This window comes from Mastigoproctus giganteus, chromosome 4 (assembly GCF_048544385.1).
Source record: "Mastigoproctus giganteus isolate SK-2022 chromosome 4, ASM4854438v1, whole genome shotgun sequence".
NCBI classification, from domain to species: domain Eukaryota; kingdom Metazoa; phylum Arthropoda; class Arachnida; order Uropygi; family Thelyphonidae; genus Mastigoproctus; species Mastigoproctus giganteus.
The window spans coordinates 163,116,451-163,134,302 of record NC_143578.1 but is presented as its reverse complement, the minus strand read 5'-3'; the positions used below and the strand labels follow the sequence as shown (position 1 = coordinate 163,134,302).

Genomic DNA, 17,852 nt, shown 5'->3' with positions numbered 1-17,852 from the left:
CTATTTTTACTGAGCTTAAGTTGCCAAGAAAAAGAAGAGATCAGAGGAATGGAATGACAAACAATCGCGTTATTGTTTTTAAGGTTTTGGTTGGAATTCCTTATGGATGGGAGGGACTTTTATCGGCTGTTTTCATACCGTACCAGAGTTCGTTGATCTTAGGCGAGTTAAATGGTTTATCTTTTGTAAGGATATTAAAGGGTACGACGATCAATGTGGAGTAATGACTTAAAATATAACCGAACTGAAGAGTTAGTCAAGAAATATAAGGCCATGCCTTACAAAATGTTCTTGTGTCTGCATTTCTGCCCAGATGACAGTAGGGAATATAAGATGAAAAGCCTTATGGGTTAATTCTAGATTTCAGGGACTCGGCAAGACTTATTGGAATTTTTCTGAACTTGGCCTGCATCATTAATAGAATAAAGATGGAATTCGTTTGAACGGAGTAGGAGAAGGGATTTTGTAATGTCACTGAGGAAGTCTTAGGGGTTTTAGGAAACTGAATAATTCGACATTGGCCAAAGTGACACTGGAACCTTCCTGGGGATAGTTGTGCTGGACCTATAATTGCCTTATATACAGAATGGAAGATTGTAATAGGATGAAGCATCAAAAGAAACATTCCACCGAGAAAAACGTGTTTAAGCAATTATAAGGGAAGTATTTGAGGTTCTGAAAAGCTTAGAAGGCAAATTTTAATTTGCATATATAATATAATACTGTAAATAAATTAAACGAATTTGAGCTTTTGATTAGGTCAGCCATTGCTGATAATATGACTAATGGGGACAATTTAGCAGCAATTAATTGCTTTGTAAAAGAATCTCTCACCTATGTCAATTCTATAATCGCATACTTCCTTCGCTTCAATCATGAGTGTGTTTGGAAGGATTTTCACAGTACATTGAATTCCTGATTTTTAGAATGGCATTCTTGAAGTTTCCTAATATATTCATGTATTTTAACTGCTTCAATTTCTCGAGATTGAAGCACATGAGGCATCATCTGATAGAAAAGTTCTAATTTTTATTACTCAAGCTGTGCAAAATCCCAGTTGCTTCTGAAATCGTCTTATCTGCATTTGCTATCGCTTATAATTCCTCCATGCACTTTTTTAAGGATTCAAAATTTTCATAAATGCTGTTCACGGTGCATACATGGAAGTTCCATCTCGTGGGGAAAGGTCGGGCAACCCGGCTGTCCATATGCTTTCTGAGAACAGAGATACGCTGTGATGATCTCGAGAAAAATGTTGGTATCGACATTGAGGTTCGAAAAGAATATTCTTGAACCTCAGGTACTCCTTGCTGCATTTCTCATCATCAGATTCAGTTGGTGTGCATAGCAGTGAATAAAATGTGCATTTTTGTACACTTCTTTTATTTTAGCCTGAACTCCCCCTTTGCGCATTTCCTTCGAGGATTATGTCTTAACTGATCTTGAATGCACTTCGATATTCCGTTTGGGTTTCCGGAGTGATAAAACCCCCAAAACGCTCAAAAATGTTTCCATTCAGTTCATATCTCAGAACAATTACCATTTGTATATGTTCTGAAACATCTTTTGTGTCATCAGCCATGACAGCTACGAATGAAGCTTTTTATTTTAATTTCTCTTTTTATTTGATCCCGGCATATTTGCAGCAAACAATCAAGAATATCATTCTGAATAGTTTTTGAAATGCCTTTTAAATGTTGCATTACTTTCTAAATGCTTCTTTAAATTGGAATCTACTATACAGGCGAAATTTATTAATCCTCTGAACACTGCTGGATTTTTAGAATCGTCTTTTTTGTCATGTCCACCTAAAGGAATTTCAAACTGTCCACAAAATTTAATGCAGTCTATTATTTTAGATAATACCTCACGATTCTTGGTAACTTTTCTGTTATGTTTGCAGATCGAAAGTCTGTAGTCCTCACTAAGCTGTTCTTTAATATTTACGCTTCCTAAAAGCGATAGTAAAATCACATTATCAATATGTCTCTTCGAACCCAAGTTTTAGAGTTTTTTTTTTTTTTTTTTCTTTCATTCTGTTTGTTTGTAAAGCCACTTTTTGGTCCACGTTAAGTCACCTCCGAACAGTAAACGTGGAAAACAAAACATACATTTTTAACTTCACAACCACAAAGCCAACTTTTCCTTTGGTACCATTCAGTTTTAAAACTGCGAATATATTTCTTATTATTACTTATTCCCCGCTGAGAAATTTGAAACTTTGGTGTGGGGCGGCCTTCTTTTTTAATCGCATTTTTTTTCTTGGAGAGATAATTGTGAAAAACTAAGTTGCTGAAGTTTATTCACTGTCACGCGATTTACTTCACGGGGAAGCATGGAGGCCATGATCGAATCAAATTTCACAAAATCGTGTGTGGTAGAAATAATGTTTTACTTACACGTCACCTCAAAATATTACTTCAGCTTACCAAGTCCAAGCTCAATTCGCAATTAAGCTGTAATCACATAATTACTGTTGAATGTTGAGTGATGAATGAATATATTCTTTAGCAAGCAGGCTTTTTCCCATCATCTTCATCTACTTCCAAAAGAGGCCAAGAGCATGGAATTCAGAAAGCAGCCCAAAAAGACAATGATCCCATGTATTCAGCAAGATCCTGTGATGAGCCTCTCTACATGTTCTATGATGACTCCCATAGACAGCAGTGTTTACCTTCCAGAGGATCACAAAATGCAGAAGACAATATATACGAAGAAGTTGACCTTGAGCAGATATGCAGGCGCCTCCGTAGCCAGGTGGGAAGGAGCAGCAGTGCATAGCACACGTTTCTTGATTCGACCGGGGTTCGAGCCCGTCACCACCAAATACGGAAAGGTCAGGAATGACCACCGCACATCCCGGAGCAATATGGCCTTAGTTGCTAATGCTCCTAAAAACCAAATAACAAACAAGCAGACATGCAGAGGTGAAAGTGAGGACAATGTTAGTTGGTTCGGTTCTGAAGTAGGAGGAGAGCATGCAACTAGCTCTGATAGTGAAGAGATAGAGGAAAGTGGTGCTTCGAAGTTAGCTTCTTACATTATTGGCAGAAAGAAGAAAAAAAAAGAGTCAAGAGAGTACTTCGGGTGGCTTTACAAGATGGTTTTCTACCAGGAAAAAGGAATACCTGCCTTTGCAATTGGCTTAACACATTATTTAGTTACTTAATGGGAATTTGGCGAATAACAAAACGACACGAACATTGTGGCTACTCAGAGAAGGCCTTGTAATGCCTTTCATTAGAGATGAATAGTTGCTCATCTCAATGATTTAGTGGTCCAGTCTTGGTCATGGGTCCAAACCTTTGGGGATGGTAACTGGGGCAGTCATAAAGGACATGAGCCCAATCCTTATCAGCTGCATAGGTACATTTCGGATCCTGGTAAGGTCCAGTTGACACAACTTTGCATTCAGGGAGCCATGCCCTGTAAGCAAAAATGTGGCATAGAGACCTGGGGAAAGGGTGGTTCCTCGAAACCATCGTTACCAGAGGAAGAAACCTCCTAGTGACTTTTCCTTTTGGTGTCTCCCCCCATCTCTTCTGCCATTGATGGTAAAGTATAGAGAGAATTCTCCTCCTTTCCTGCGTAACATCTCTTGTAAGGTTCAGTTTTATTCTCAAGACGTTGGTTGGGATTTGCCTCTTTATTCTATAGTTGAGACCCTTCCTTATTATTTCTAGGTCAAGGGGCAATGGGTCTGCCTGCCTGGAAAGAGAGAGGTTAAGGTTTAATTGACTAAATATAAATCACGAGATAGTTAGACTTTCACGAAATACTGATTTATATGAGTATTACAACCAAACTGCTATTGCAATAAGATAAGCGAAACCTGAGTACGAGTTGAAACCACAAGAAAAATCATTAATTTCATTTCACACTTCACCACTACTTTAACTGCTTATTGAGATATATTACAACATCCTTCTTTTTAAAAGAGCGTTCGCGAATAAGCGTTTTACAAATCATTACTTATTTTAATTAATTTATCTCCTGAACGTAATATTCTTATAAATTAACTTTATTCAAAAAAAAAGCCCCTTTCCATCAGAAATAAATGAACTTGCACACACAGTTTCACAACAATCACCATATTGCTATTCATCATAAAATCAGATACTCAGTTCAGCCCATTTCGACTGATATTTTAAATTAAAATTCTTGTGTTAACTTTCTGTTATATCTTTTGTAATTCATATTCTCCTGGTGTCGCTGTTTTCGCTCTCACTTCCTCTTCTCCTAACACAACTGGCAATCACACACGCGCAGCATTTCGGTAAGAGAAAATTTACTAATGTACGCAAAGATGAAACTATATCGTTGTATCGTATGTATATTATATTAAGCGTCAAAGCAACTAAGGCTATGAGGTGTTAATTCATTGTACCATAAATTGCGTGTATTCTGTTGTCGATTTGCTGGACGAAAAACACTAGTTTTTGGAAGGATGGAACCATCCTACCCTCGTCCAAGACCGACTAACTCAGCCACTTTGTGAAAAAAGCTATAAAAATTGCTACCGTTGTTGACGGGATTCGAACTCTGGTCTTATCTACTGCTACCCGCGAAGGCCTTCGAGATGGAGGTGTCTGGAATATAATAAGACAACCAAAGGCTCCTGTAGGGCATAGAAAAACTTTCATGCATTCACCTACACGATCAACTGAATAAATAAATAAATAACATTGCCCAAACATTGATTTAAAACATTGCCAAAATATCTCTGACTCAGTTACTACCAACCAAAGAAAATAACCGCTCCTCAAGGACAAGCTACCAGGACCGCAACTCAATTACTGGATAGCGCTGCAAGTAATGCACATAGCTTGTCAACCGGGTGCCCTTGCTAGAAAGGGACACTTCCTCTACAATTTAGATAACTAATTAACAATCCAAGCAGTCAAATTAAACATCAGTTAGTAATCGTCCTGCTACACACTCTAATTTATACCCTAAACAACGCAGCAGTAAGTGATTTGGACATCACCATATGATAATTAACTGCCTTAACAATTCTACACATAGCTGTTGTATAACTGAACTTAAGTTTCACATACTCAAAGATGGTCGGTTATCGGTTTGGCTTCTTTCATGGATGCTGACAGACGAAAGAAATTTCATTTTCAGCCTAACGTTGGACAACTACATTTTTTAATATTATTATAAACACAACTTACCGTTTAAAATCCGATTAAAAGTGTATTATTACAAGTATAATCATGTGTACATAAGATAGTTTGCGTACATCTAACACAGTTTCCATACAGTTCAATTGAAGTACACCTAATTAATTTTTAACGAAATGTTTAAAAGTCTCTTAAGTTGATGAGCAACTTAAGAAATATATCTTAAAAATTATCTAAATTCATTTCATTTAAAAAAAAAAACTTAAAATGGGAGTGAATTGTCCTGTTTCTGATCGAGTATGAGGAAAAATTTAGCTGGTAATATGAAATTTCAGTTCTTTGTTTGAGCAAGGTCTCGAAGTTCTTTATTCATTAGTTTAGAAAAAGAAGATTCTGTCAAGAGCCGGTGGTTGTACAAAGGACAGAAACTATATATTTGTAAGTAAATTGAATAATTTCCAACAATAAATGTTAACTGAATCCAAACGTAATGAGATTCATATTGCTTTTCTCTGAATTCTTACTAGCGAATATATGTTAGCAGGTTCACGACTGGGGACGCGTAATCTACAATAGATCAAACGCGTATTTCATGATATGCCCTTGTAATCCATCGTCAGCATGGATTAGTGTTTTAAAAGCATCTGTTGAGATATATATTAGAAAGGATGTAGAACTGCTGGAAGGTGCAGAGAAGGGCAACTACGTTGGTGAAGGGAACAGCAGGATGCCCTTAACTAGAAGGCTTTAGTTTTGTAAATTGCATTGTCTGAACATTAGGGACCTGCTGGTGATCTGATTGAGGTTTGATTGAGATCTGAATAAGGCCTTGAATGGATTGAATAAGCTGAATGTGAATGTCATTCTTGCTCTTGGTGAGAGTACACACATAGGGACATAAATTTAAGTTCAGGAAGGATGGTTACTGGATAGATGTGCTGAAGTTTGCCTTCGGCCAGAGGATGGTTGATTGTTGTAACAAGCTACCATCTGTTGTTGTGGAAGTGGATGGTTTGAATAAATTCAAGGAAGAACTTGGCAAATTCTTGAAAATATGGATGGGTGAAATGTGTGTGTTTTTGGGCGATGCTATATAAGCTTGCTTTCTTGCATCATTTGCTGCTTCTGCTGCTCCTGATGATGTCGAATATACAGTGGGCTTAGCCAATTGTCCAGCTTAGCGAGAATATTTTTAGGATCTTTGGTATGAGTGAGGAGGCAAGTTATTTCGGAAATTGATATTGAAGGGAATCGGTACGATTGAGCACAAATATGGGACTACATAGTACTCATATTCCTTTATGAAATTTATGAACTCATAACGAGTACCTTTTTTTCTTTTTCCAGGTTTATTGATACACAACTGGGGGTGGAAGAAGTCGTTAGTCTAATCACATCAGAAAATTTATGTTACTTTAAACTGTGAATAAAACACAATTTGTGTGTGGTATGGATGTTTACATTAATATCACGTAACATATAAATTACGATATTGCATTTATATGCAATCACGTTTACTTCACTTAGCACAGAAAAAGAATATCGTACTATCCTATCAGCGTCCCAGTACTTTATTCAAAATGACTTTTTAAGTACACTTGTACATTGAGGCATTTAAGTTTTCCATTATTATAAAAATATCAGAAGCTTAAAGGCTGGGTGGGGAGTTTCACAGTATTGATCACATTTCAAATTAATCCATTTGTAATCCGTTACATGGTATGAAACTTCATGATTTTCATGATATGCAAGTCCAGTTTGTTCTTCGCGGTGACATTCATTTATAGATGTCTGCACAAAATTGAGAACATATCCGTCATATATTCTCAAGAAACAATCTTCTCAGAGTCAATTCTCAGTGACCCTGGGCGTAGATGGTTAGACGCGCTGTTATTCCATAACCTTTAAGTAGATCCGACGGTTGGTCTGAATATGCCTCAGCCAGACTAAGCGTTCTGAAATGGCTTGATTCCGGACACCATAACACGCTGCGATTTGTGGTAGTGACAAAGTCTTCTTCCTCGAAGAAATACGGCGTAATATTGCAAGCAGTTTATTGCCCATAACTACCGATCGCCTAGTGAAATTTTATACTTATCAATTTATTCAGGTGACTTGAGAAGTTCTATTTCTAAGTATGTACAAAAGGAAGTATTTCGGGACGCGTGCAATTTTTTAAACTATACATTATGGTTTGGTACAAATAATTCGATATGAAGGAATGTTTCATTTTCATCAATTTCTGGAATACATACACTAGCAGACAATAAGATGGGATGCAGTGGTTTCACGTTGACTAGATCAAAATATAAGACCCGCATATGTTAGCTGGCTTTAAGCAATAGATCCACTTATTTCCTCTGTTAGATCATCTGCTGTGTTTTCCAGTCACATTCCTGTTTAAGTATGCAAGGCACTCTTTTGTTCAGTGCAATCTTTACTCGTGCAGTTAATTTTGCAACGTTCATGTACGCTTCCTGTTCACTTCACAATAACTTGCAAATTCCGTACGCCAGGCATGTAAAATGACACGACGTGTTTTCATTTCTGGACGCCCTCCACAGAGAGAAGTTTGTATAAATGCAGCACGAAATCCGTGGACTTGCATCAACGCTGAAGATCCTCAGGCTTTTCTGACTCGAACTTTGTTAGTTTCCAATGGCTAAGGTAAGTGATCATTGCCAGCGTTTCTATGGCAACCTCTCGCGATGGAATCTGTGGCTTTCCATTTTGTTGTTATCAACTTTAGATAGAATACGTTAAACTTTAAGTGGTTCAGTAAATAACTAGTCAATTGTCATCTCTATTTCGTTCTTTGAACAGGTTTTATTTGCGATATTTTTGGCTGTTATTGTTGGCATTCAGTGTCATTGAAGCTGACCACTACTGTCCTGATCCTGAAAGGTGTTATCCTGTGGGATATACTTATATCGCAGCAAATCGAGAGTGTGATGAATATAATCATCGCCACTGCTGTGCAGTCTGCTACAAAATTGTGGGTGAGTGTTTTCCCCTCACGATGTCGACATGATTTTAACGCTGTTTTAATGGACATTTATTCTGGAGTTAAAGTTCTAAAATTGAATCAATTTGTACTGATCTGTATTCATGATTCAGTCAAGGTCCAACAGAGGACAACATACTGTATACAGCACGTATGCTAGTTAATGGGGGGTTAAATAGAATGATACAAGTTAGTATTATACTCAGTCCTCATGATTTTTTTGCTTAAATTGAGTTAATTTTCTTTTTCGTGATTAACAGAAGAGAAAATTAAGTATCTAATTATCTATAAATTCTAATTACAATTGAATTAAGTAATATATATGAAAATAGTTGTTTTCACATCGCGCACTTATTTGACAACTTGATAATAGTTATATCAGCCAACGTTTTGAATTACTGTACTTTAATTTATTTTCCGGTAATCTTTTTAATAATTGAAAGATAAGTATTTTACATTTCTATGAATATTTCATGAATTGTATATTTAGTAAACTGATAACAAACATTAAAAAATCAAAAAAAAAAAAAAAAATTAAGAACCTCATATGCGCGAACGGGGAATCGAGAACATTTTTTTTCAGTGCAACCGCCCTACTGCTCTATCTTTCCCCCAGTCTGAGGACCGAAACAAACTTAATATACAGTGCTTCAGCTACAATATTACATGTAGATTTTTTATTTACATATATACAAATACATTTCTTTTACAATCATCTGTTTCTGCTGGGGAAACTCCTTTTGATGATAAACATGTAAGTGTTCTGTATAGCGGTGGCACCTGGAACAAAGTTCAACTCCTCCAGTAATCATCGTATTGTTTATTGAATGCTGCAGTTTGGCAAAATGTAAATGGTTTGTATGTGCATTCTTAAAGTAGCAAAGGGGTATCCATCCTCAACAAGAGGAGGTGGGCCTGAATTTACTTAATTGCCCAAAAAGAGGCAGATCCTGCCCCCACCGAAGGCAGTGCTAAATCGGTGGGTGCCAGCAGATTTCTCTAGTTGCCCAAACCAGAGAAAAAAAGGAATGAGTCACTGAAGGATTCGTGAATTTCAGTACTACTAAAGATAATCCTAAATGGCAAGCAGGATGCGAGGAGAAAGCATCCATTCACAATGATGCGTAGTTGGAACTTGTTAGTAACTGCCTCCTTCTATTGAAAACTCCAACAGAAAATTGGAGAGAGTTGCAATCAAATATTTTATATTGTCAGGCGAGAACTGCGGAACTTTTTCCAGTAGGAAATTTCTAAAGTCAGAATTATTTTCTAACCTCAACTGAACAAGTTTCAAGTTGATGGAACCGTGCCCAGTGATGAGAAAAGACGTGTTTGGAGAGAACCAAGATGAAATTAGCCGATCAGAAGAAAACAGTACATTATCGATGAACTTGAATGTGATTCTAGACAGTTAGTAGACAATGTGGTATCCTGTGTTGATACACGCCGAAAAAAGAAATCATAATTGACTGATTTCTATTTGCTCAATTTTATTGAAATTGTTTTGACGAATCAGATAAATTTTACCTTTTACAGAATTAAAGTAGAAATACTTCATAAAAGTAACATATTTTGTGACTGAGAGCCAAATAGAACTTCATTTATGTTGTACTTTTTGGCTGTTTAAACAATTAGAAATGTTGAGTATTAGAGCTAGATCGAAATTAAACATGAAAACATATTTGATTAAAAAAAAAGGAAATACTGAGTGAAAAACGAATGCAGCGAGAACTATTAATTATTTAGAAATATTATAAGAAATTTATTTCTTTTTTGTACTTACAGAAAAGCAGGCAAGAATTATTCTTATTCTAATTATTTGCTTTCCTTTCCCCCAAAGGTGCAGGCGAGTACTGCAATGACACCCTCTCTGATGTATCATCTGGCTACGTTACCGTGTGTGACACAAACTACTGCTGCGATCGCATCACAGACACCTGCGTAGAACTGCCAATTTACTGGTGATGTCGATGATAAGTAAGAAGAATATTAAACTACAGCATCCTCAGTTGTACTTCTGAAAGAATCTGTGGATTGCTGATTGCTGGACCTTGCACCTACTGTGAAGCACCATTTTTTAGTATCTTCACAGCAAGATACCTGCGACACGTATCTTATTGTTCAATAAATTGAGTTCAGCGAAGAAATGTGTTTACTGTTGGTGGTAATCTCTTAATACATCAAAAATTTCTAATCTAAAGAATTTAATTACAACAAAATTCCCTGATGGCTTTTGTGCTTTTATTTCTGGAAATTAGCTTTACTATTAAAAACACAGAAACAAAAATACAGATCGATTTAGGACAGGGATCGGGACCTTTTTTGAGTGAAGAGCCATTTTTGATCTTCTTAAAAAAAAGAGAGAATCTGAAGAGCCGCACCTCAGCTCGAGGAGGGTGAGGGGTGGGGAGTTTTTTAAGAAATGGAATAGAGTGGAAAGGCGTTTTATTAAAAACATAAATTTTGAAATATTATTTATTAATTCTGAAAAAAAACGTAACAAACATCCAATTAGGTACGAATTAATGTGACTTTTGCTGCTGAACTTCTTCAACGAGTATGACGTAATGTTCATCTATAAGCATTCTGAGAGACTGGCATTGTTCGGACAGTTTCTTGATTTATTTTAATATACTTCATGTTTGAAAATATTTGCCCACAGAAATACGTCGAACTGAGAGAAGTCCAAACTCAAATATTTTTAAATTTATATACTTGTCCGTTAAGCTACTCCACCCATCGAACAAAATTTGGTCTTGCTTTTTTTCAACTCATCTATCGCCGCCACTTGTGTAGAACTGCAAGGGCAGCCATTGTCCTTTCCAAATCCTCAATTTCAGTTTTAAGGCATTTTAGTCTTGCACTAAACAGGTCCTTGATTTTTAAGTACTCTTAACTCCATTTCAAATTGTGCTTTCTGTGGGCTAAAAGTTAAAGAGCCGCAGGTTTTAGGACAACCCCCGTTTCTACTTCTAATTGTTGTTATTGTAGTAGTGGTTTAGGTCCATCAACGACTAAGGCCATATTGCTTCGTGTAGTGTCTGTAAATTGCCTGAGGTCAATTTTCTTTTTCTTGAACAAAAATCCCAAGTTTCCGGGAGAAACAGTTCGTGCTATCCTCGTCTGAGACCGATCAACTCAGTCACATTGTAAAAAAGGCCCATATTAATTCTTCCCGTGATCGACGGGACTCTAACTCAGATCTTTTCCAACTGGTGTGGGGAAGACGGCGATCCCATCAACTGCGCTACCCACTTGGGCTGTACTTCTAATATTGGTCGATGGTGCGGATAGTTCCGTGGCCCAGCGATCTAGTCAGTTCAAGTCCGAAAAGAAAGCATTTTCATTTTATTTTGTAATTGATTAACCCAACTAGCCTAACATTTCATGGCTACTCGTGGCATTACACTACACTTGTCTTCCCATGGCAGACCGGTAACTTGAGTTAAAACCCTATCCCCAGAGCCAAAGGGGGCGGGTTGAGAAAGTACACTACCATCGATGTTTCAATCATTTCTTCAACTTGATCCAGCATCAAAAACAACAAATTGTCTGCAATCGAGAGACATATTGGGAACTAAGCTATCGAATAAATCTCAATTAATAATGATATAGTAAGCTTGTTTTGTTTAGTCCAAGCAATTAGATCCAGACGGGCTGTAGACGTCCTACTCTCAAGCTGAGTTCTTGAACACCTAGAAACAATAAGAACCAAGCCGTCTGCTTAGGCAGTTGGGAGAGTAAACTCGAATTGTCTGAAAAGCCATCTGTTTAAAACAATTCCAAAACAGAGGTGCCAGGACCGATCCTTGAGGGCATCCACGCGAGAGAGACCTACTAATTGTCTGATTTTTGGATGAAACTTGGATAAACCTGTCTCTGCAGTAATTCCAGATGACCTGATAAAGCTGCAACGAATAGTTAACAGCATGCATAGCTTCAAATACACTTTCCCACCACATGGAATCGAACGCACCTACCTTCAAAATCAATGAAGATAATTAAATGGTAATTCGAGTCCAAGTTCTTAACACGATTTTTAGTTTTAATAAACTTCGAACGGGCGAGTTGAAACGATTCCTGATCATGAAATAAATCTGTAATTTTATGATAAAGCATTCGCTCAAATAGCTTGGGAAAATAAGACGGAAAGATTTTGGATGGCTTGCTCGGCTTTTTGATGAGATTCAACAGGTCCGTTTTCCATCCACAAACGCGGGAAGACACCATTTAGCAGACATTTGTTAAACAAATTTAACAGAACATTAGGGAACAGTTCACCAATCTTCTTTATTACAACATTTTCGATCAAATCTGGTCAGGGCACTTAGATAAGCTGAGTTTTTTTTTTTTCAGTGCTGTTTGCAACTCAGATAATATAAATAGGTCTGTTTCCAGGCTGTTAGAATATTCAGAATTAATTTTGTAATTGAAAGTGGTTATCAGAGAAACAAGCCATCAAGAATACCATTAACAGTATCCGACCAAGTCAATGTTTCCGAGTTATCACATATTACAGAGTTGTAGACCATTTGTAACCAATTTATCTTTAGAGATTTTATATAGAAGACCCCACGGGTAAGAACTTCCACTTGTGTCAACAAAAGCTTGCCTAGTTAAACCTTTTGCTTGTTGATTTCTTTATTATACTCCTGTTTCAGTGCGCGATAATCCCCTCTTTAGGCTGGTAACAACAGTCTCCACCCAGGAGCGATGGTGGCACGATGTGGTCTTTTTCTCAGGGCAGACAGGTGAGAGTTCCACCAGGGTACAAAAAATGCCCGAATTTCCTTCCTTATAGTGATGCAGCAGTAGCACAGAGAAGGGCTGCCTATACATAGAAAGCGTACTTATTTGGTTTCAGTTGATTCAGAGAGGCAAGGGTGCCCTCTCTTCAACGAGGGTGCCCTCGTTGAAGGCTAATCGTAAAGAATCCTGGAAGAGTGGTCATTTTATAAATTTGATAGAGTATATACGAAGATCCTATAGTGGTGGTGGATGAACAACATTTTGATTTTTAGAAATGGTAAATGAGATCGCTCTATGTTCGCCAGACGTGTGATCTTCATGGACTGCCCAATTATTTATTAACAATTCCTGATGTCTATAAAGACAAGTCGATATTCGATTCACCCAAAACAGAGAAGAAAGTGCTGGATTGGTGTGGTTTGTTTAAGATACACAGGTTATGAGAGAGGATAAAATCCTCCAAGTCCTGTCCATGCGGGTTCGTCGCATTGCTGTTCCAAAGAGAGGAGATCTGGCGTTGGCATCTGTTGTTATTATAATTGGTGCAGAGGACAATTTATCGAGGGCTACATCCAGATAATTCAGAGCCAGTTGGATGTAATCAGAAGGAGGACAATAGAAGAGATGATATTAAAAGTATAGCTGACAGAAGAGACACGTATACAAGTAGCATTCTGTGAACAAATGGAGTTTATAACTGATATCAAGATTCGGGTTGAAAATGATGATTGCTATTATCGGAAAGTCCACCAGAGAGGAGATTACCTTTACCGTCGTAGGAAAACCCATAATTTTGGAAAGCTCTTCATGATAAGGTTCCTGAAAACACGTAAGAATTTTCAGAAACAACTAATCTTACCTCATCAGCTACTGATTGAGATTTCTGAGCGTTCAATTGTAGAATTGAGATATCACTATTTGAAATAGCTTCGCCAGAAATAGTTGACCTTATGGAGTCAGGAGGACTACCCATCAAAAATCATTGATATCTGAAGCTCTTTGGTACTCGGGATAGGAGACGTCCCGTACAGAGTTTGAGTCTCTATTCCTTCTTTTGCAATTGATGCATTGCGAATCAGTGCTTTTACTCGGACATTCGGCAAATACGTGACCACTAAGGGCACAATTTCATGTTTTATCCTAATACTATGTCTCGTTCGAATGGTCTCAGGAGTTTTGCTTATAGAAGCAGCAGCAGCAGTAGGACTGATTTCTTCCAAGTCTTATTTTAATGCTTTTAGGGAGACAATCTCAGACCAATCAGTGCAACTCCCATTAAGAGAATCTGGGAGTAAGGGTAAATGATCCTGGATAGGAGTTTGAATTTTGCTGTCTCTGAAATTTTTCCTTTTTCTGGGGTAGGCGATCAAGATCATCAGGTTCAGGGTTTCCCTTTCCACTAGCCAAAGACCTAGAACTATTAATCATAGCTCGCTTACATTCCATATCCAATTCATCATTCACTGCGAGACGTAATGGGGGCTCCTCCGATTGGACAGGGGATTTCTCATGAATTCTGTACTCGCCTCCCTCCTTATCATTTTCACCCACAGTCATTGTTTATGTGCAATCGTCGAGACAACTTAGCCTTAAAGCCAAGTAAAATATTAGATTATATGGTCTTGAAAGCTGAATAGTAACAAGTTATGCTAAATTAAAAGTCATATCTTGATGGTAATACCAAATTGTCTTAAATATTATAAATACAGTATATTATGTTATACCTTTGAAGGGTTAGAATAAGAAATACTAGCAAGTACTATTTAACCCGCTGGTATGGCTTCCAAGCCTTATTTGTAAGTAATTGATATCCGTTCAACAATTAAAATCAGACCATTTCTACCTGTACGTAGTCTATAAACACAATAAGTGTCATCAGCATCACAACCCTTATATGGATCACTACATTACCATTTGGAAGAGTCACACCAGTTCAAATTATGAAGCAACAATCCTATCCAACTGACTCCCTATTCTATAGCATAAGCAGCCATTACCAGTAAAACAGATGGAGTCCGTTCCAACTGTTGAAAAGTATTTCCCATTAAAATCGCCAAATAAACTCCAGATTCAACACAAAAAATGCCACCAAAGGTAGTTCTTCACTTCCTTGAATCAGAACCGTATATTTATTTTCAGATTTAACATCATTTTATGCACTAAAATTACAACGAGCTAAGATTAACACGACTATCGCTGGAGTGACGAATAGAGGAATTTGTCAAAGAATTGTGGAAATCGTCCAAGAGTTGAAAGATCTTCTCCTCCTGTTCAAATTGTAACGCGAATCACCCGGCCTGCTGAAATAACTGTGAATTATTGAAAACGGGAAGAAATAATACAGAAATACAAATAATAAATAGAGTAATCTACCAAGAATAAAATTTATATATTGTGTAATTTTCCCCAAATCGTACCTATGCACTAAGTCACTGAATAACTACTCAGCACCTCTTTTGCAGAATGGGCTAGATCTATGGTTGTTGCTGAACAGCAGCCTATCAAACAACTCATAGCAGAGCAAGACGAAACGCGCCAATCGCGGTTCCATCCCACTTGAATGCTCCAGCCACAAGATGACTATATCTAACAAAACTGAGCATTACTCAAAGGCACCTTCAGTCTTATTGACCTTTCATTGTTAGATCCAGAGAAACCAACACATTTAAAGTAACCTTTACCCAAAGGCACCTTCAGTCTTATTAGTCTTCCCTTGTTAGATCCAAAGATATTCTTTGGGATTTGTTTTCCAGAGAAAATACTTGGGATGATGCCTGGTGATATATATATATAAGATCAAGTCCGTCTGTGCAAAGCTCTAACGTGTGCAAATAGGGTTGAATAGGGTTCGAAAGACCAGAATGTTACTATGTTTTATGATTGTCTTTTTGTTCGCATTTGGCATTATGCTTCTAGAGCTTGCTGTACACGGATGACAAAGAATGTTGTCCGGCAAGTTGTTTGTCATCAAGGCTGTTCTCATATATCTTCCTAACGAGGATATCTCCCGAGAGATTTCGTGCCCGGTTGGCTGCTGCGACCGTGGTGGTCTTAATCCCAGCCATAACAAGAGGCGATTTGATGTTGAATTGATTCGGTATTCAATCGCATCTTGTTACTGACATCGCTGATTATCATGCTATTAGTCTAAATAGCACAATTATTAATAGCATTGCCAATGATCAAAACTAGAGGGCAGTTGGTATTATCACCGTCCTCCCCACACCTGCTGGAAAAGACCTGAATTCGAATGACGCGAGGAATTTCTATGGGCCGTTTTCCCAACGTGGCTGAGTTAGTCACCCTTAATTTTTACTCCGGTTTTATATCTGGCAAAAAGCAAATCGACCACTGCAATGTACAGACATAATATATACGGCGCAATATGACCTGTTTGCTGATGCTCTTAAAACCCCACAACAACCAAATAACCACTAGGGATCAGCCAAATTTTAGCAATAATCCGGTATATCTTAACGTAAACTAACCTATTTTAAGCTCTACTAATTTACAGCAAATAAGTTTCAGAATATGAGAACGGTAAAACATTGACGTACATTCAGAGCTGAAATATAATTGTGTAACTGTTGAAAAGCTGCATGGACTTAATTGGTCCACGATGGTCCAAACTTCTCTCTGAAGAAATTATATTTATAAAAACTATTGGAAATATATTACCCAATAATTAAACATCACACGAATAAAACACGAACGCTGTACACTTTTGTTGATATTAGATGACTAAGAAATGGATACTTCTATTTTATCGGGAGTTACTAAATATGTAGTCGTTTGTTTGTGCAGTCTGTGCAAGAGGAAGAATGCTATCAGCAATCAGCATGCTCAATTCATCCAAAGCCTTAAAAGGCCCGATCAGATCACCTCGCCGGTGCCTAGTCTCAAGACGCTGCAATTTGCAGTACTGATGCCTGTGTTCTTAAGATCACCAATTCTTTTCCTTCTCCAATCTCTTTACCCTTCTCTGCATCCATTCCAGAAGGGGTGCAGAGAAGAGTAAAGAGATTGGTGAACACAAGCCGCAGTTTAACCATTGCCTTATACAATGGGACAATCACTTCCTTGTCCCTTCTAGCAAGTTTCTTTAAATCATAGACAATTTTCCATCAACTGTACTGGTACCCTGTTTGCATTGTTCAGAAATGTGACTACACAATTACTCTCCCTCCCCCCAGGTCTTATTCATTGTACACTGCCCTGAATGTAGTACCACACAGTTAGTACGCTAATCTGGGATTACTGCTACCCATATACGTGACATTATATTTGTCAATGGTAAACCTCACCTGTCCTTATTCAGGCCATTTGCCTAATTTTTCTAGATCTTGCTGCAGGTAGTATACCCTGAATACTGTCATTTACCACCCTGCCAAGCTTTGTATCATCTGAAAACTGAGACAATAAGCTTGATACGCCTTTACCAGTATCATTAATAAATATAGAAAACAATAATGGGCCCAGCGCTCAATTCTGGAGACTTCTTAATAACATTAATCCAAGAGGAGCAGTGTATATTAATAACCACCCTCTGTCTTCTTTCACTCAACTAACCATATTCTTCTTAGTGCATTTACACAGCTTACTCATTCACCCACTTTAGAAGTTTCGCTTGATTGCTCTCAATAAAATTCATTATTTGTAACGAAGTTTCAATTCTTATCAAGTGAAGTGGAGCGGGACTAATTTGTGGTTCCCTTCAGAGACCTTCTCTAAGACCTCTCTGCATACGATTCTTTGTTTCTGGAACCTTTATAGTAATCAAGGACGACGGGCTGTTTGAAGCAGCGCCTCATTATAGATGACAGATGTATTGATTCCACTACAATGGGTGCAGGTGGGGAGGAGTTGGCCTTAGAACCACGTTGATTTTACTTGTTGTGAGTTGTTGGAATTTTACAGGGAAGGAATGACATAAAGCAGGCAAGCTGGTAAAAATTTCCTGTATTTTCTTAGTT

General features: G+C 37.6%; 1 protein-coding gene across 1 annotated transcript in view; it reads left to right on the top strand.

Annotated features, from left to right (window-relative positions):
- The window catches only part of LOC150087154 (RAC-beta serine/threonine-protein kinase-like), a 150,347-nt gene extending 140,083 nt beyond the window's left edge, over window positions 1-10,264 (top strand). Inside the window, exon 6 of the mRNA XM_090372387.1 lies at window positions 9,971-10,264. Within this exon, the coding sequence (XP_090228513.1) occupies window positions 9,971-10,075 (105 nt within the window). The 3' untranslated portion in view covers window positions 10,076-10,264. The remainder of the gene's footprint in view (window positions 1-9,970) is intronic.
- Window positions 10,265-17,852: the final 7,588 nt, after the last annotated feature.